The 20,029-nt window shown below is 47.4% G+C and overlaps 1 protein-coding gene across 1 annotated transcript in view; it reads left to right on the top strand.

The window, feature by feature from the left end:
- Window positions 1-658: 658 nt before the first annotated feature.
- The window catches only part of DSG2 (desmoglein 2), a 32,621-nt gene continuing 13,250 nt past the window's right edge, over window positions 659-20,029 (top strand). The window contains exons 1-6 of the mRNA XM_054724044.1: window positions 659-778; window positions 13,241-13,276; window positions 14,258-14,392; window positions 16,786-16,947; window positions 17,089-17,233; window positions 18,276-18,442. Of these exons, the coding sequence (XP_054580019.1) occupies window positions 743-778; window positions 13,241-13,276; window positions 14,258-14,392; window positions 16,786-16,947; window positions 17,089-17,233; window positions 18,276-18,442 (681 nt within the window). The 5' untranslated portion in view covers window positions 659-742. The remainder of the gene's footprint in view (window positions 779-13,240; window positions 13,277-14,257; window positions 14,393-16,785; window positions 16,948-17,088; window positions 17,234-18,275; window positions 18,443-20,029) is intronic.

Genomic DNA, 20,029 nt, shown 5'->3' with positions numbered 1-20,029 from the left:
ACACTGTGTGTCGGGGTTTTGTAAACCATATGGAAGAGTGCACCTTTCCCCTCGTCACCTCTAGCGCTCTCTCCTAATGGCACCTAGGTCACCGGGGGCACAGGGCTGTCCCTTGGACCAGGTGCGGCTCTGCTCATGACTGTGTCTCCCTGAGCCGGGCAACATGCGAACCTGCGGGAGGAAACTACCGTGGGGGGAGCGGAGAGGCCTCGGCGGAGCCATGCACCTGCAGTCCTGCTCCAGGGCCTGGGCCCCGCACTCCTGTGCAGTGAGGACCCGGTTCCCAGGCGCTCTTCTTCCTTCCTGCCACCTGGGCCCGGGCCCCACGCACAGGCACAGAGCGGCCTCGCAGGACAAGGCGGGTCCTCGCTGGACACGGGTCTGCCGGGCGCCCAGCCCTGCCCTGCCCGGAGGCCCTGCGTCCCGCTCCTGGGAGGAGGGCTGGGAAGGAGCGGACAGCGGGGCGGGGCCTGCCGCCCAAAGTCCCCAACCAGGGACGGCGGGCCCAGGTGCGTGAGCGACAGGCAGGCGTCACCGCCTTCCTCCTGCGGGAACTCCCACCGGGGCGGGGGCTGGGACCACCGCTCCGCGGACCGGGCGCCTGCACCTGGGGTGGCGCCGGGCGGCCCTCGGGCGGGGCGGGCGGGCGAGGAGGAGCCAGAGCAGAACCCGGACCGCCGAGGAGCGGGCGGCGGCGGAGCGGGACCAGCGGCCCGAGGCGAGGGCGCGGACGGGACCGGCGATGGCGCTGCGCGCGGAGGGCGCCCTGCTGCTCCTGGTAAGTGCGCCTCCGGCTGGGCGCGGGCAGGCCTGGGCACCCGAGGGCACCGGGCAGGCCTGGGCACCCCAGGGCGCGGGCTCGGCCCTGACCCGCCCGCTGCCCGAGCCGGTCCGCCCGCCCGGCGCTCCCCGTGGCGCCCGGAGGTGGGGAGGCCGGGCCCTGGGGCCGGGGAACACGCGCTGCGACCCGCCCGCCCTGGGTGCTGGGTGCTGGGTGCTGGCCCCGGCCCCCGCCCACGCCCTTTGTCCTGCGATCTGTGGGTGCAGAGCGCCCGGAGCGGGGCGCACCTGCCGGGGAGCCGGCTTTGTTCGCGTCTCCGGCGGGAACGGAGGCAGAGGGAGAGGGAGAGGAGGAGGGAGACAGGGAGAGAGGGAGGCAGAGGGAGGCGGCCGGCCCCCAGGCGCTGGGCGGCGGCCCGGACACCTGAATTCTTGGCTGCAGCGGCTGGAGAGGCCAGCGTCCTCCGGACACGTTCCTCCCAGAGCTTTTGTTCACCGAACCACGCTTTTAAAACCACCGCACAAGGTAGTTCTAACTTGTCTAACTGAAGGTCGCTAAGTTGGTGTTTGAAAACCATTTCCTGGTATGAAAATTCATGTATGTAATAGTGTTAAGATCTGTGTCACTGTAAAGGGTTTCGGACAATCGGGTGTGGAGCCACAGCCACAGGGGTTTTCAGAGGTCACTCTTCCTGTTGTCGTTAGTCCTCCCCCGGGTATTCCCATTGGTTTTCAGCGAGTGGAAGGGAAGGAGAGAAACAGGGATGAGAGAGCAAGGAGAGAGACGCATTGGTTGATTACTTCCCTCCCCCACCTCCCCCATCCCACCCAGGGCCAGGGATGAGCCTGCAACCAAGATACGTCCCCTTGACTGGAGTGGAACCCGGGATCCGCTGCCCAGGCTCCATCCACTGGGCCAACCGGCCAGGGCTCAGTGGTCAATCTTAAAGAAAGGGTTTCAGCCGCTGGGACACGGTGTCCAGTGCTACGTCCACATGCCATGCTTGGTTTCAATGTGCCATCTGGATGTTAAACTATATTCGTGTCTCTTTGTTAACGGACTTGCACATAATTTAGAAATGGTCTGGTTTATAGGACTTTGCTAAATGGGTTTTCCTGTAGACAGACATATAACCCAACAGGAAGTACATACAGAGCGGGGGGTCGGGGGGACGGCCAGTCAGCGCACACAGCATGGTCACTAGGACCCCGAGCTGGGCGCCAGATTACCTTCCTGCTCCGTTTATCCATCGTGTTTTGCCCAAGTCATTGAAGTAATTTTCAGTTCAAGTTCACGTTGTCAATAAAGCTTTTCTAAGACATAATTGTGAGGGTTCGTTTTGACCCCCGGAAGAACAGAGCAAGTAATTCCCTCGTGGCGATGCCTCCGGGCCGAGGAGAACAAATGCCCAGCTACACAGCGCTGGGCCCTGTGCGAGTTACCGTTACCCCTTCCGTGTGGGGAAAGGAGCCACCTGTCCCCACGGTGTGACGGCAGGCCAACTCAAACAGCGACAGAGAAATAAATAGCTTAACGTATTTTTACGGTAGCAATTTAGTATTTTTACTTTGATTTGGCAATAATTATGATCCTTTGGAAGTGAGTATAGCTGACTGGAGCGGAGCGGCATTCTGGCAGGCCTGCGCATTTTCTACAGTCCATTCTGTGATGTGAGTGTGAATGTCCATTTTGGTCAAAGTGGGCAGTTTAGCCTTTTGCCTCCGATGTATCTCAAGTTGGAAGGACAGGGGTTCCGTCACGATCACCTCCTCGTGTTCAAAGTCTCGTAAGTGGGAAATGCGCTTCCCACACCTGACCTCCTGCACGTCCCAGGTTAGCCTCGCCCGCCTTCATCGCGCTCAGAACACCTACATGAGCGTCCAGGTGGGCAATTACCTTGAGTTTCATCTCGAGTTCCTTCTTCTCTCCAGAATGAGACAGAGCTAGGCATTTCACAGACATTATGGGATACAACAACACAAAACATGATATCCAAAACACTGCTATCACAGTCTTGCTTCGCTTACCGGCGGGTGTACGCTCCGAGAAATGTGTTGTTAGGCAATAGCATCATTGCGCAAACTTCATAGAATGCACGTCCACAAACCTGCTCGGTACGGCCTACCACACTCCTGGGCTCTATGCTAGGGCCCAGCAATTGCCCACCGGTGGGGGTGCCGCTAGAGGCGCTCTGGTGAGCCACAAGAATGTTTAAAACATCGGTTCCTGCCTAGTTAGTCAGGGGCACTGACCTCTTTTCCCTTAGATTGTCAAATTAAAAAATGACAACAGCCAACACAATAGCCATCAGGTGTGAATGAATCAAAATTATACTTTTTTTTGCATGTCAAATCGAAAAAATAGATATTTTGGAGAGCCGCAGAATTTCAGTAATTAGTTGATGTGCCCTGCGATGGAAAAGGTTGGAAATCACTGGGACAGTCTGTTGCTCCAAGGCTACAAACCTGTCCATGTCACTGTACTGAATGTTGTAGGCAACGTACTACAACGGAATCTGTCTATCTAAACACGGAAAAGACACATCCACATGACTTTTTGTACTGTTTTTAAAAGGACACAATAAAAACACAGCACAAAAACAATGTGTATGCGCGCTTTGGGGGTCCGAGGAGGGCTGCGAACAGAGAGGCTTTTGGCGAGGAAATAGACATCAGGAGGGGGGAGGGACGGAAGGGAGAGCAGAGACCAGAGAATAAGCCTGAGATGAGACTTGATAAAAGGGAGGGGGGAGGAGAGAGAGGGAGGAACAGACTGAGAGGAAAGAGAAAGGGAAATGGAGGGGCGAGAAGTGAGTGTGTGCACACAAGTGTGTGTGTGTGCGTGTGCGCGTGTGCGCAGCACAGGGAGACAGCACGCTGAGCCTCCTCTCTTACACACCCAGAGCTCGCAGGAAATTCACATGGAAGTCAGTTCCACCTTTTCTTTCAACGTCGCAAACAAGCGTTTTGCTTATAATCCACTGAAACCACCATCACGTACCTGTGGCCCATCGTTGACGGAAACGTTATGAGGCGCATGACTGTAGAGTATCGGTCGGTTACCTCTGTGATTGTGTGGCTGATGGGGGGTGGAGGGGCGATGCAGCCCCCAGCATCACAAAGGAGTATCTATCACGTATTGCCAGCCTGGAAGGATCCAAATTCAGAATGTAACTATGGTTTCTCCTGAATGCTTACACATTTGCACCAGCATTACGTCGACTTTGCGAGCCAGGGGCCGTCTGGGTAGTCTTTGGTAAAGAGTGGAAAGCAACTCATCCAAGTAGTTCTTAAGGAAACTGGATTCTATAGGAGAGAACAGACATTGTAGTCTGTATGGGTCAGAGTTCAGTTGCAGATAACAGAAGTCCCTCCAGCTAGTTAAGGCGAGAAGAGGTTTATTTCAGGACAGAAAGTCGGTTACGTAAGTGTAGAAAGACTGAGGAAACAGACCGTAGTTTGTGTTATCAGTCAAGACTTCAAAGCCATACAGCCGGACCCAAGCCCACAGGGAGGGCCGCCTCTCCTGTGAACAGGAAATACCGCCACTCTGGCAGTCTGGAAGCTTCCATGATTAGGATACTATTGCTGCCGCTCACAGAACCATGTGACAGCTGCTAGGATCCATACTAACTAAATGTACTTGTACTCTGCCTCTTGGCACCCAGGGATCTAGTGGTGGGCACTAAGGCTGCTGCAAAAACCCAAACACATCCAGATCCATGCTTGCCAGCTTCACTTCCTTCTCTCCCATCTCATGTAAGCATTGATTGGCTGAATCTAAATAATCACATTCCGAACCTTAGCTGCAAGGGAGTCTGTGATACGTGAGCTTTGGCTTTCCTCTGCAGTTCAGGAAGTCACACCAGCCTTAGCCGATTTGGCTCAATGGATAGAGCGTCGTCCTGTGACTGAAGGGTTCAGTCCTGGTCAGGGCACATGCCTGGGTTGCAGGCTCGATCCCCAGTAGGAGGAGTGCAAGAGGCAGCCAATCAATGATTCTCTCTCATCATTGAGGTTTCTATCTCTCTCTCTCTCTCTCCCCTTACTCTCTGAAATCAATAAAAAATATTTTTAAAAATAAAATAAAATATTTAAAGAAAAAGACACACCAGAAGGAGATGTTGGGTGACACCCACAGAGTTATTACAATCATTTAGGCCAACTCCATCTAAATGAAAAATGAGAGAACTTGTGAATAAAAGCAGAGAATCTTTTCTTCTCAAGAGTTCTTTACCTGGGATCTACCTACTCCTGTCCATAAGTAAAATTCAGAGGGTCCTTAGACATGGCTGGGAATAAATTACATACCTATTTTCACTAACTGCTAACTGAGACTTCCTTTAAATTATGAACGTAGGAAAGACATTGCAATAGCATTAACAGTACCTGAGAATTCACAAAAATGTTGACATCATACTGTAATTATCTCAAAATGCCATTTATTCTCATCACTAATAAACTTTCTTCTAGACCTTATTATTTAATGCACGGGTAATGAAATGCATAATATTACTGCATCACAAATATGGTGGGTTTTTCAAAATTCTGATAACTATTTTGATATAATTGGGTTCATTTGTCATTCGACTTTTTAAAAATACATTTAAAAACATTATTCTGACAAGGGATCCATAGGCTTCACCCAGCTGCTCAAGAGGGCACTCAAGGAAGAGGTTTTCTGATTGTTGCCTCAATTCTGCCTTGACAATCAAACTCCACGTTAAGGATTCAGTGATAGCCCCGTGTGCTGTGAACAGGTGCGCCTACCTCTGCTGGTTTGCTGGGGCTGCTGTAGCAAAGAACGAACAGTGGGCGCTCAGCACAGCAGGGCTTTGTTATAGTCCAGATGCCAGCAGCCTGAGATCAGGTGCTGGCAGGGCACACTCCCTCTGGCACATGCCGCGGGTTCCTTCTTTGCCTCTCCTCGTGTTGGGCGGCTTTCCGGGGTTCTCGGCGTTCCTTGCTTGTGGATGCATCCCTTCAGGCCTCTGCCTTCACACAGCATCCTTCCTGTGTCTCTTCATATTCCCTGCTTCTGCGCAGGTCTGAGTCTGTATCCAACTGTCCCCTTTTTATAAAGACGGTGACCATGTTGGGCTCACACCAATGACCTCAAGTTGGTGAAATCTCCAAAGACCCGGATTCCTAAAAAGGTCACATTCTAAGACACTAGGGGTTAGGACTTCAACCTGCCTTCTTTTGGGAAACAATGCAACTCATATATTACCAGTACCATCAGTTTTACAGTATTCTAATATGCAGCTGGATAGCAGATTTTAGGATAAATTCAAGTATAACTTAGATGGTATTGAGCCTGTAAGAATAATCAGTTCTATCCAGAAATTTTAGAAATGCATTATTTCACACTTGGTTTTGTTTCTAAAAAGTAATAAGTAATAGGGAAATGGCAACTCAACAGAAACTTAGAGAAAGGACTTTACAAAAAGACATGAATCTTCATTCAGTCTAAATTCTCCCTGATCATTAGAAATATCTGATGAGCTAGATTAAAATCCTCAAAGCTGAGATCCAGAAATTTGTACTGATAGAAACTTCCCATTAATCTAATTATCAGACAGGTCTAAGAATGACAATTATCAGTCTAAAGTTTGCAAAATAGTTTATTCATGAATGGAGCATGCAAATATTGATATGGAAAGAAATTACTCATTAAATAGGGATTGGTATTTTTAAAACTGTCAAATTGTAGTAAAAATCAGAAACCTCAATTGAAATCATAAATGAGCTTTAAATTAATTTGAGCATTTCTTAATCACAGCTTGTTTTTTTCCTTTCAATGTACCACAAAATTTAACGGCTAATAACACTTTCAAACATATAGTTCACATATAATGAAAGATTGTTTTCTCAGTTGAGTTTATCTTAAAGTATCAGATGTATACCACATATAACATTGGATTATTTTTGTTTATTTCAAATTATTTTTTTCATGTATTGAGATTTTTATCATACGCAAAGCTTGCGATTAGGATGAAGGAAGCTGGAGCAGGATTTATACCATCCGCTGATGCTAAAATGAGTAAAACCCACAAGAAAATAAAGCACAGGAGGGGGACATGCTATACACACATCACGAGGAGACCTATCAGGCACGCGTGGGAGCAGGGTGGGCGGTGGAGGGTGGCAGCAGTGGCTGAGGTGCTGCCCTTGCCCACTTTGGGCCACATCCCCTATTCTGGATTGTCGAGCGCCTCTCCTCCTACTCAGAGGGTTTCCCCAGGGTCTAAGCTTAACATTTCTACCATCTGAGCTCTGAGAGTCACATCCTTCTAGCCCTCAGACTTAGCACCATATGCCCTCTGACCCCTTCTGTCTTCTACGCACAGGGCACTGCCAAGGACTGAGTTGGGCCCCCTAAAGGCTTGCCTCCCCCCACCCACCCATCCTGGTGCCAGTCCTCTACCGCCGGCCTGTTACCTCTCTGGCTTATGACTGCCCTCTGCCTTCCGTCTGAGCAGCTCTGCCAGAAATCTCCTGCAGGCCTAGTGCAGAAGGTCTGGTATTCCCTGCCAGAAGCTGCCGGTGCTCCCCACGCCATGTGGGGTCAGTGAGGACCCCTAGTCCAACCGTTTGTCCTTATTTTCTACTTGCTGCCATCGCCTGGTCTAGGAGCCAAACCACACGACTTCCTGTTCTCTGCCCTCAGTCTCCAAGTCCCCATCCTTGCCTTCCGCCTCCCCACGTGGCAGCCTCCTTGGGCGCAGCCGCAGATCCTGCTCTCCGAGGCCAAGCTCCGGCCAGCGCCTGCCCTAACCCTCTCCTCACGTCCCTGGCAGGAAGTAGCATCTGCCCTTTCCAAGGTCCCCAGAACTGTCTTGGCAGCTGTCACTCACACAATCAGGTGCTCCCTCCTCATCTTGGAGTGATGTAGGTGCACTTGTTCTCCGACCCATCTCAGCGGCTCCAGCGCAGGCCCACCTGTCATAGCTAAACTAGGAAGTGCCTTGGACACAGCTGTATTCTCTAAAATGTAAGAGCTCAAGTATGTATGATTAGAAAAGCTGGAATCGTCATCCGAATTTCATTTGTTTACAAGAAATATGTAACACCCGGGTGGGTTGGGACTGTGGGGTGGTAAGTGTTTGTCTGATGTTAACACATTCATCAGCTGCTACTGTGCTTTCTCCAGGTGCCAGTCTTCTGGGTGCTCGCGACTTGTCTCGTGGGCAGGGAGCTTACAGTCAGGGAACCGGTGAACTTGGCTCCTGGGCAGGGAGCGTAAGTGAAGGAACAGGGGTACAGGGAAGAGGGCTTGACATTTTGTGAGCACCCACAGTGCACCAGTTACTGGATTTAGTGAATGTTATTAATGGGCCAAGCCGGATAGAGACCAGGTCCCCCAACGCCATGCCCCTTGCCCTCCCAGGCACTGAACTTCACAGCTCACTGTGACCTCGGTTTACAGCAGCTGTCTGTGGTCTGTCATCAGTGAAGGCCTGACCTTCTGGGACTAGGTCGTTAGTTTAGTTTCATTACAAGTTAGAATGCTAGACAGGAAAGGAGAGAAGAAACGTCAACTAAGATTTGTCCTGCAGAAGTATTCATGCCGCTGTCAGAAAGCCATTGGCCTTCACCATCTTCATTTGGCCACCCGCTGACTTGAGGCCAATGGGAAAGGCCGGTTTCCACTGAGGACCTGGGAGTCCACTCTTGGCCACTGTCTGGTAGCTCCTGGAGTTTGCCTTCTTGGTAGACCAGCGCCATCTAATGGTGAAAGGACAATCTGAAGCTCTGTTACTTAAACTGGCCTTAGGTTTACAGGTATTTGTCTTTGTTCCTTATACCAAGGACAAAAGAGGAGCTATCCATGATTGCACAAAACTCAACTTGAAGTTAGAATATGCACGCTCTAACAACTCATCTGTATCACAGCATTGCTAAATCCATATTTTAAAGTTCATTCAGTCAATAAATGCTACCAAAGAAAATATTTTCTTGGATTCTAAAAGAGATCTGAGTCACCCACAGTCATATCTGTTACGTTAAGATTAGCCCAGACATCGGAAGAGCAGGCGAAAGATTGTGATAAATCATATAATTTATTGCAGTGAGACTTAAAGGACATAGTTTTGCTGTCTAAAGTTCAAATTCAGGGTTCAACCCTTGGAGTTCAAAATACTGCTTTTCTTGGCTGAGTCTTTCCTAAAGTGGCAGCTGTGAAAACAAAAATGTACTTGTTTAAATTAGCCGTTGAGCGTGGCTGCTGTATGAATTCTACTTCGGTGTGGGTCATTTATCAGGTGGACTTTTAAGTTGCGATTTTCTAAATGAGCTGTGACGTTCAGCCATAAAATAGGAAGTTTTGTAGACAGCCTCCCGGAACGTGTCAGCCACGGGAACTTCAGCCACTGCCTCCTGAGCTCCCGGGTCTGCGTGGTCCACTCAGCAAGGTGCCTTCCGAGCAGGAAGTGGCGTTGAAAGGTGCCGACCTTGAGAACAAAGAGTGCATTGCTTGCTTGTATTTTGGCAGCGGTGCCTGACCTTCCCTGGTGCCTCTGCCAAAACCAAATTATTTTCTTGCCAGTTTCCAGGAAAACCAGTTTTTACAAGATGCGTAGGATTCAAGGATAGAAACTGTTTCTAAACTTCAGCAAATTGGGAACGCTTTTGAAGGATTTATCTGGTCCACCTTCCAGTCTTTGGGCACAGAGACCAGAAGATTACTTCCCCTCTTCAGTCTTTTGGTTTGGTTGGTTGGTTGTTTGTGTTGTTAATCCTCACCCGGGGATATTTTCCCATAGATTTTTAGGGAGATCGGAAGAGAGAGGGAGAGACAGAGAGAAACATCAATGTGACAGACACACATCGATTGGTTGCCTCCTGCACACGCCCTGACCAGGGCCCGGGCCGGGGAGGAGCCTGCAACCAAGGTACATACCCTTGACCGGAATCGAACCCGGGACCCTTTGGTCCCCAGGCCGACGTTCTATCCACTGAGCCACACCGCTTAGGGCTCCTCTTCAGTCTTAAAGGCAATGCTGCACGGGATATTTTCCATCATCCAGTTTCTTGTATAAGAGTTACAGATTTCACACTCGGGGAACCACAGCGGGCCTCCTGTGAGCCGCCCTTCCGTGTTGGACCCGAGTGACCTGCAGGAGGTGCCGCAGACAGAGCCAGGCATCTCCCGGGGGAAGGGGAAGGGGAAGGAGTGGAGTGGCGGTGTTAGCTGTTCCGTCTTTATCGCCTGCAATGCGCTACCAGCTTGGAAATTTCCATAAACCCTCATGGTCCTGCGGAGCTGGGAGCACCATCATGGCCCTAGTTACTAGTCATTCCCACCCAGAGAACCGTGGTCTACGTCAGGGCTCCTCCACCTTGGCACTCGGCCCTTTGGAACCAGATAATGCTTTGCGGGTGAGAGGGCCCAGTCGGGGCAGGGGGAGCTGCCTTGTGCATTGCAGACCTGTAGCATCTCTGGTCTCTACCCACTCGAGGCCAGCGGCACTCACCTCCCCACCCCGAACCCGACTAGACAGCCAGAAACGTCTCTGGACATCACCAAATATCCTGGGTGGGGGTGCAACGTCTCCAGTTAGGAACCACTTCTCTAAATGAAGAATGTGTTTCACACGGCTCAGAGTTCCAAGGAACCATCCAAATTACATACGCACTTTAGAAAAGAGCAGTTAAGATCTTAACTGGTTTCAATCCAATAAGCCAGAGGCCGCCAACCTTCCAGGCCTCACGGACCACCAGCGGCCCGCGGACCCCCAGAAACAGCTCCACAGCTGTTAGTGCGGTTCTCTGGGGTTCGGGGCAGTGAGTGCAGGGCAGTGTTTCAGTCCATCCTGCCTCGTTACGGTCTGGAAACAAGCTGCTGCGACAGGTGCTGTAAGAAGCAAACGGCAGACCTATCGTGTCGATCCCCAGGCCCCGCAGCTTCAAGACGCACACAAATCTCTGTGGCTCGTTAGTATAACGGACAGAAAAGTGCACGTATTACAAGTGTACTGAGTTACTGGACTTCCTCAAACTGCACACCCGGTAACCAGCGACTAGATTAGCCAGTTAATTGCCACGCGTCCAAAACGGAAACCATCCCCACACACCACGGTATTTTGAATTTAATTCAAAGGCCCTCCGCTTGCGTCTACAGACGCTTAGGGCCTACAAAGGGTTAAGAAACAAGGTCACCAGCACCCCAGAGCCCAGCCATCACCCCCGACTCACTCTCCTCCAGCGGCACCCACCCCGATGGCGCTGCCATCAGCCCCACGCCGCGGCCTGGCTAGCCCCCTGCAGGGCACTGCCTGGCACCCCTCTCGCTCCCCTCCGGGAGCCGCCTCTCCGTCCTGCATTACTGCCCACCACCCTGCCCCTGCTTTAACTTTCTTACAGCTCTCATCACAATCTATTTTTGTCTATCTCCCCAACATCTAAGAACATTATATTACTTAGCATATTGTAGAAGCTCAGGAAATTGAAGTCCTGAATGACTGAATCCAAATTTCAGAAATTTTAAGGTGAGGAAAATGCAAGTCTTGGAATGGAGGAAATACCATCATAATTCTATTGACTGAGTGCCTGCTCCATGCCAGTCATTTGCAATAAAGACACTTATGTGTTATTTCTTTTAATCGGTGTAATAACCATGCCAAGTGGGCTTGTGAGGTGGGTTGCTTTCAGATATAAGTAACAAGACCCAACTAAAGGTGGACTAAATAGCCCGGCCGGTGTGGCTCAGTGGTTCAGCATCGACCCAAGAACCAGGAGGTCACAGTTTGATTCCCAGTCAGGGCACATGCCCAGGTTACAGGCTCAATCCCCAGTAGGGGGCGTGCAGGAGGCAGCCGATCCATGATTCTCATCATGAATGTTTCTATCTCTTTCCTTCTCCCTTCCTCTCTGAAATCAATAAAAACATATTTTAAAAAATTAAAAGTGGATTAAAATAAAAAGAATATTTAAGAAGTGGGTCAGAGATGGGGCGGCTCCACATTTGACCAGTTCTGTAACTCCGAGATGCCACAGTTTCAGTTTGGCGTCTCTGCCATTGCATTAGCTTTCTCCTCATGTCACAGCTGGCTGCAGCCATTCCGAGTCTCATCCTCACTCACCCATCTCCAGGGCAGGTGAGGAGAGAGGCTGGGCATGTGCTTCTCTTCTCGTCAGTGCGGGGCGTTTTTCCAGACTCTCCTGATATCTCACTGACTAAATTCTCTCATTCATGGTTACGGACTGAATGTGCTCCCCCCAAACTCCTATGCAGAAGCCTTACCTCCCAAAGTGATGGCCTTGCGGGTGGGGCCTTTGGGAGGTAACTGGGTTTAGATGAGGTCATGAAGTTCGTAGTCATGTGCATGACAGGGATACAATAAGAGACACTAAGATAAGGGGCTGTGTACCTGGTGGTCTGAATGAGCACACTTTTGAGAATAAAAGGGCTGCTAACAGAGGGAATACCTGCACCAGGGTGTCATCCGGACTCTGGAGGAAAACATAAATATACGGTCGCCCTGGAAACCAACACCAGCCCTGTGGAAGGAGCAGGTGTGAGAGAGCATGCGTGTGTGACCGATCCAACCAGCCCCTGGGCCTACCAAGCACTTGTCAGTACAGGGTCAGGATCCAAGAGAGTAAGAGATGGGCACACAGAGGTGGGGGAAAGTGAGGCAGCAATGTTAGCAGATCAAAAGAAGAAGGGCTGGCTGCGTCACGGACAGCGCCTCTGGGATGGCGGTAGGAATCTACCAGCATCGTCCAATCGCGTTGTCGGCAGTGATGGGTGTCTGCGATGTCTCAAGCCACTTAGCTCACGTGGCTGTTGAGCAAATGAATTATTAATCACAAATAATTTAAGTTCAAGTGTAAATAGCCACATGTGGCGACCGCATTAGAAAGTGCTGGTTTGGATTCAGCCAGGAGAAAGGTGAAGCAAACATCAAAAGGCAGGATAGGAGTTACTGTCCGGCTGTCAGGGTAAACATACTGTGTGTAGTTCTGTGGAACGATGAAGTTCAAATGTGACAGTGCTGGATAGGACCATAAAGAGTCGGGGGGCCCAGGAAGGTGAGGAAGGAAGTCTGAATATGGGCAGCGTGGGGGTGACCCAGGGGGATGATGGGAGTTGGAGTGCTGGGGGCACTGCACACTAAAGGCCTTGAGGAAAGGTAAGTGGGTTCCCCAAGAACAAGAGATGAAAATCACAGGAGAGTTTGGGGTTGGTTTTCAGATATTCGTTGTGTTCTGAGTTTCCTGGAGAAGACATTGTGGACCAAAAGGAGTGTAGATTCTTCTCTCTGGCCCTGGACATGGTAGGGAAGCAAAGGGGAGAAAATAAATTTAGTTTCCTTTTGACAAAGGAGAATAGTGGTGGTGTTAAACCTATTTTCTTCCTGTTAATGTCTGTAATATACTAGTTATTAATTTAAAATATATTTAAACTGGAGTAATAAATTATATTAAACAATAAATAAATAATTTTATTTTTCAGATCTGCTTTACCTTTGGAAATGCACTCCATTTAGAGGTAAGGAACCATGCATAGTACACTGTGTTTTTATAGGAAAAGACCTTTATACATGTGCGACGCTATGGTCATAAGAAAGACCACAGAAGATACTCATTCATCCAGTTGTTAACAGTGACTACTCTGAAGTGTGAGTGAAAATGTAGAGGGAAATTTTATACTTTTACATTATAAACTTTAGTGTTATTTAATGTTTTGTTACATAATTTAATTTTTTAAGTTATAGAAGAGTTTTTCAACTAAAAGCAAAGAAAAAATTAATGACCTAGAGATAAGCAGTGTAAATATTTCTAAATAAAATACCTGTTATATAGAACTACAAAATTAGGAAAATGAGAAACCTAGTAGAATAATCATTTCTGATCTTAAGACACTAGGTCAGTTGTATTGAAATTTTCCTTGGATAAAACCTATGTTATCTGTTAAAGAACAATTGAAAATTTATACAATCATTTTCCACGTAAAGATTCCAAAAACAAAATATGGGCAATTTAAACTTTGACCCCATCATTAAAACAATAAATTCATTAATTGACACTTTCACTGCTTTTAGTCAAATTGAGATCAATAGGTTACTTACATTTAGTCTTAAAACATTTAGTAACTTATTTTTAAAATATAAGCTACCACAGAAAAACTGAACTTCATTTCTAATTAGTAAGAAAAATTCATGTTAATTTTAATTTGCTTATTTGTAAGGTCACTAAATTATTCTTTAACCTTTTAAACTCTTCACTCTGGGAAATCTTTTCTTTCTGATAAAAACGAAACCCCAGATGCTATACTGGTTTGGAGACAATCTGTTGAACTCCTGTAGAATTTGCTAGAGTACATACACATTTCCTCTAGAAAAGGAAGTCTGTTCATAAATATGAAATTTATACCTTGAAGTGTACACAGCTTTCTTTAAAGTTCTAGTGAATTCCATGATACCATCCTGACGTCTTAGGCACTGAATCACTTTTTGGCAATTTGTTGTAGACCTTACACACCAGAAGCGAACATGAGCCGCCTCCTAAACACACTCACTTGGTGCGGCAGAAGCGAGCCTGGATCACCGCCCCCGTGAGCCTGCGGGAAGGAGAGGATCTGTCCAAAAAGAATCCCATCGCCAAGGTACTCTCTAAAGAGGAACAGAAAATACGTGCACGTTACCGAAATGTGGTGGAAGGAGACTTGTGTGTCCACTTTCAAATTTAAGGAAAATTCTATAATGTACTTAATGAGGTTTTTTAATATTGTGGATGTATTTGAAAATTAGCAAAGCTTAATTTTTAGCAGGAACCTCTAGTTTTAAAATCTTCTTTCATATCATATTGACCAATGTCACCCCAATAAATTTAACTTAAAAAAAATAGAAAGCCACACCTGAAGCCTATATGATGATGTCACCCAATAAATTTAATTTAAAAAAAAACAAAAAAACCTTCCTCTCTCCCATTCTGGAAGATGCACCATCATTGGTGAAGATACTAGGATATGTATAATTTGGGGCTTTGATTAAGTTAAGAGTTAAGGGATCTAGCACCAGTTGAATCTCTGTGTAACAAACAGGTTACAATACTCAAAAGTATCATATGCTCGGGAGGAAAAGTTCTTTTTCCTGCTACCCTCCTAGGTTCTCTGACTGGGAACCTGTTGGACTGACAAAAGAAAAATTAACAGGAGAAAAGTAAACAGGTTTATTAACGTGTGTATTATACATGTAACACATGGGAGGATCCAGAGATGAGTAACTCAAAGGTTTGGCTAGAATTTGGGCGTCTTGGGAAAGGAACAATAAATCCTTAGAGAAGTGACAAGGCAAAGGAAAGGGACCTCGAATTTGTGGGGGCAGCAAACAGTGGGAAGACAGATACACGGTAAACTGATGGTAGAAAGACTCGCTAGTCAAGTTTGATATGTGGAGTCCTTGTGCCCTCTCAATACTGAAAAGGGTCTAAGGTTGTCATGAGGATTAACTCTTGTCCTGGGTAGAGAGGAGAGAGAGAGATCACCTTTATAAATTCATGTCCTGCGTTTAGACACACAGCGGGAGGGCAGAGAGCTTGTGTTATATCCGCTTCTCAGTGGCCTTCAGCTCAAAATAAGCCCGTACCAAGCTGGCACATTTGGGAGTGGCGTATTCCGCTCCCCTACCCGTGAAGAGGAATTTTCAAAAGGAAAAACTGATGCCGAATAGATATGGTGACCATCCACACAGCTGGAGACAGTCCCCGCTAATGTCGTTGTCCTGGCCCAATAGTTAGCTCCCTTTTCACTCAGTTCCTATTTTTTTATGGTTATATCTCATGTGCGAACCTGAGCCCCTGATTGTTTTCCCCTTAAAGGTGCTCTAAGTTCTACCCATTTCAGTGAATGGCACTATCATTCCATCCAGTTTTAAAAATGTAGCAAGTGTTATGAGCTTTACCCCTGAAATATATTCCGGATCTGCCCACTTCTCTCCACTGCCACCCCCCAGTCCAAGTCAGTGTCATCTCTGACCTGTGTTCCCCAAAGAGTCTTGACCTTGTGTCCCTGCTCTCACTCTTGGCACCCCCTGCCAACCCCGACCCCCACCACAGTTCATTCTCCCCAAAGCAGCCAGAGTGATGGGTCGAAAAGGTAAATCAAAGCACGCTCCCCCACGTCGTGAGACCCTTTCAACTGCTTCCCTTGGGATTTATTGGCCTTGACCTCCGCGCTGGCCTCAGCTCCTATCAGCTGCATCCGCCACTCTGCTACATCCCCTTGGTCAGTGGTCGGCAAACTCATTAGTCAACAGAGCCAAAGATCAACAGGACAACGACTGAAATTTCTTTGGAGAGCCAAATTTTTTAAGCTTAAACTTCTTCTATCGCCACTTCTTCAAAACAGACTCGCCCAGGCCGTGGTATTTTGTGGAAGAGCCACACTCAAGGGGCCAAAGAGCCGCATGTGGCTCGCGAGCCGCAGTTTGCCAACCACGGCCCTAAGTGATCTAACTCATTCCACATTCCAGCCCCTCCCCCTCGCCCCTCCAGCTCCCCCTGCTGGAAGCCCGCCCCACGGGTATCTGCAGCGTGGGGTCCTAAGGCTTCCCGTCCCTGCCTCACCCCGTCCCTCTGTCCCGTCCCTGTCGCCTGGTTTATGGCGCAGACACCTTTCCAGTCTGACTGAGACACGTCATGCATGACGAGCTCCCCATTTCCCAGCAGCGGGCCGTCTGGAGAAAGCCTTCCGAAACGCAGACTGTAAGCCAGGCGTCACAGCTCAGTGTGTGTGTGAGCAACTGAGTTTTTCGTTCGGGTTTGGTTCGGTTTGGTTTTCTGAGATATCTGAGTCATTCACACTTTCTTTCGTTCTGTTTCCCTAAAACGCATTGATTCTTTGGGGTTCAATATGCAAGAACTCTTCTTCTTACTAATTTTAATTATATAAGTCGTTAAGAATAAAATTTACATAAAAAGGAAAAAATCTTATTAAATTTCCCCAACTTTCCAAATTCTCTATCTAGAGATAATATCCCCTTGTTCTTTTTATGCTAGATACATTCTGATATTGCAGAAGAAAAAAGAATAAAAATTACATACAAATACACTGGAAAAGGCATCACAGAGCCCCCTTATGGTGTGTTTGCCTTTGATAAAAATACGGGAGAACTGAACGTCACCAGCATTCTTGATCGAGAAGAAACGCCCTATTTCCTGGTAAGAACAATTTTACATTTATTAGTTTGAAGTTTTATCTTTGGTAACTGTCACGATTTGTTTTATTATTTTTTGATACCGCGGCAGGTCATTACCTCAGCTGAAATCTAATCTCTTGTGTTATTTGTGCCATGACTTCAGCTAATTGGTTACGCTTTGGATGAAAGAGGCAACAATCTAGAGAAGCCATTAGAACTGCGCATTAAAGTTCTGGATATCAACGACAACGAGCCCGTGTTCACCCAGGACGTCTTTGTCGGGTCCGTGGAAGAACTGAGCGCAGCACGTGAGTGAAGACCCAAAGGCACTGTAACCCGCTGAGGGACTGAACACGACCTCCTGGGGCTCCGTGGGGGCTGAGGGTTAGCCACGGGACAAAGAGTAACAAGCCTATTGCTCCAGGTGTAGAACCGGCTTTTTTGTCACATGTTCAAAAGACTGTACATGACATGTTTTATACCCGCAGAACAGATATGGTGGATGGCTGTGGCATGTTGGATCTCTGTATCAGCTATTCTGGCTTATAGCAGAACAGCAGCCATAGAAAGCATGTAAGCAAATGGGCATGGCTGTGTTCCAATAAAACTTTATTTACAAAACTGGTGGCTGTCTGGTCTTGCCCGCTGGCAGTAGTTTGCTGCCCTTTGACTCATGTTATTTCTACTGTCAGGTTTATTAGTATCATTCAATAGAGTGCTCTACATGAATGCTTATAGAGAGAGATTTCTCTTTATTAAAAAAATATATTTTTATGATTTCAGAGAGATAGAAATACCAATAATGAGAGAAAATCATCAATCAGCTGCCTCCTGCACACCCCCTACTGGGGATCAGCCTGCAACCCGGACATGTGCCCTGATTGGGAATCAAACTGTGAGCTCATGGGTCATGGGTCCTAGGTCCATGCTCAACCACTGAGCCACACCAGCCAGGCAAGACATTTCTCTTTGATCATAGTCTGAAGAACAGCTGTGCTTCTCCTGAATTGTTTGTATTTTAATAAGCATCTGTTTGTACCTGTTCATTCTCCTTTTTTTTATTAGAACTATTATAAATAAATCTGTGGCCCTCCTGTAGCAAGTGTTGGGGACTTCACCCTAAGAATTGTATGTATTAACGTTGGTCCTGCCCTTTCCTTGTTTTTCTTACTCCTACAATCCATTCACACTTATTTCCTCGTCCAGTTCAGTTTTTTTATCTTGGTAAACTGTGGTTTTGATAAACACCTGAAATCCTTCTTGGAACAAGCTGAAATGATACATAAAATAACATATGTGCACATGGTCAAGGTTGAGTTTCATTCTGGACGCCTTTGTTTCTAATGCCAGATACCCTTGTGATGAAAATCAACGCGACAGATGCAGATGAGCCCAATTCCATGAATTCTAAAATTTCCTACAAAATTGTATCTCAGGAGCCTGCTTACCCCGCAATGTTCTACCTGAATAAAGACACGGGAGAGATTTATACAGTCAGTAGTACCTTGGACAGAGAGGTACGTGAATATTTTATGTTGCTCATCTTTTAAACTCTCCTTTATTCTCTCAGGTTCTCCTCTATGTTCCTCTCTTCCGTTTTCTTACTTTGTTGTATATTTCTAGTTCACAGGCTAACACCTGGCATTATCCCTCCTAGGGATGTGCTGTCCCATATGGTAGCCACGAGCCATATGTGGCCGGTGGGCACTTGAAATGTGACTGGTCCACATTGAGTTGTGCTACAAACAGAAGATGTACCAAACTGGGAATACTTAGTGTGAAAAGAGAAAAGAATGTAAAATGCCATCTTAATAACTTTTTGTTGATTTCATTTTGAAATAATATTTGGGATACCATAGGTTAGATAAAATATATTTTAGTATTAACATCAGGATTTATTTTATTTATTTTTTTACTTTTTTGAATGTGGCTGCTAGAAAATGTAAAACTGTCATGGACAGCGCTGTTCTGGGTCCTCTCCAGCCGGGTTCTGTGTGCTAGAGAGCTTCCTAAGCTTGCGGTTCTGCCATGAAACACCAGGGTCTCCCTCACCACTCAGAGACAGGCCTCGGAAGGCAAAAAGGCAGAGGTGGCAGCCCTATTACAGAACTCTTTGTAAAGGGAAGAATTACTGTAAATCCCAAAGTGGAAGAAAATTTGAGTATGTTTCCTAGAAAGGCTGTTCTCTCAAACATTTCACTTTTTTTTTTCTAACTGAAAGGAAAATTTTTAAAAGAAAAAAGGGATATGGAAGATTTTACACGTGCTGCGCACAGGAAGATTTTAAGTGTGCATGAGGGAAATGGTGATGATCCTAAGAACACTGAGTTGTCATCAACTATGAATCATCACCCAAGGGCAGTCAATATATTTTGTATCTCTTAGATGATTTCACTCTGCCCAGAGGGGACAGGGTTGTGCCCAATGTTCCTCCTGAGATCTTGGTAGAATTCAAGAATTTTATTACTCTTAAACTGCTACTCTAGACCTTTCAATAAAATTAGAATGGAAAAGTATTCTTTTGAAGTAGTGTGACTTTTTAATAAGCTGCTGTCCCTGAAGTATGGGAAGGTTAGCCCATAATGTTCCTTATCGGGCATTTACATATGCCAGGTGTATCCCACACCTTTTACGTAGATGAACCCATTCAGTCCACCTAGAAACCCTGTGAGGCAGAGCCATACATCCTCCATCCCCATTTTACACAGAAGGACGCTGGGGGTCAAAGGCAGTGAGGGTATCCATCACAGCTAGGAAGTGACAGCCAGCACTGGAGCCGGGCGCAGCCTCTGCCGTCCTCCTGTCACTGAAATTCTGCCCCGCACAGCCGCCCCACGCACGGTGCTGGCTCCCACCCTGTCACCTCCACCCCCACTCGGAGGGAGACGCTGTGGGGCCATGGGAAGAGCAGGGCTCATTTGAGGTGAGCATCTGAGATGTCGTTCTCTAGGGCCCCTTCTCTAAGAATCAGATCCCTCGGGATGTCCGGACAAAGGTCAAGGTCACCAAGTTTTGCCTTCACTGGCCAGCTTTTCCTGGAGACCAGGTCTCTCTGGCTTAACTATGAGCTGACAAGGGAGTGTGAGGTAGAAGAACCGGTCCCT

This window comes from Eptesicus fuscus, chromosome 12 (genome assembly GCF_027574615.1).
Source record: "Eptesicus fuscus isolate TK198812 chromosome 12, DD_ASM_mEF_20220401, whole genome shotgun sequence".
NCBI lineage: Eukaryota > Metazoa > Chordata > Mammalia > Chiroptera > Vespertilionidae > Eptesicus > Eptesicus fuscus.
Note: the sequence above shows the minus strand (reverse complement) of the source record. Positions and strands in the feature narration are given on the sequence as shown.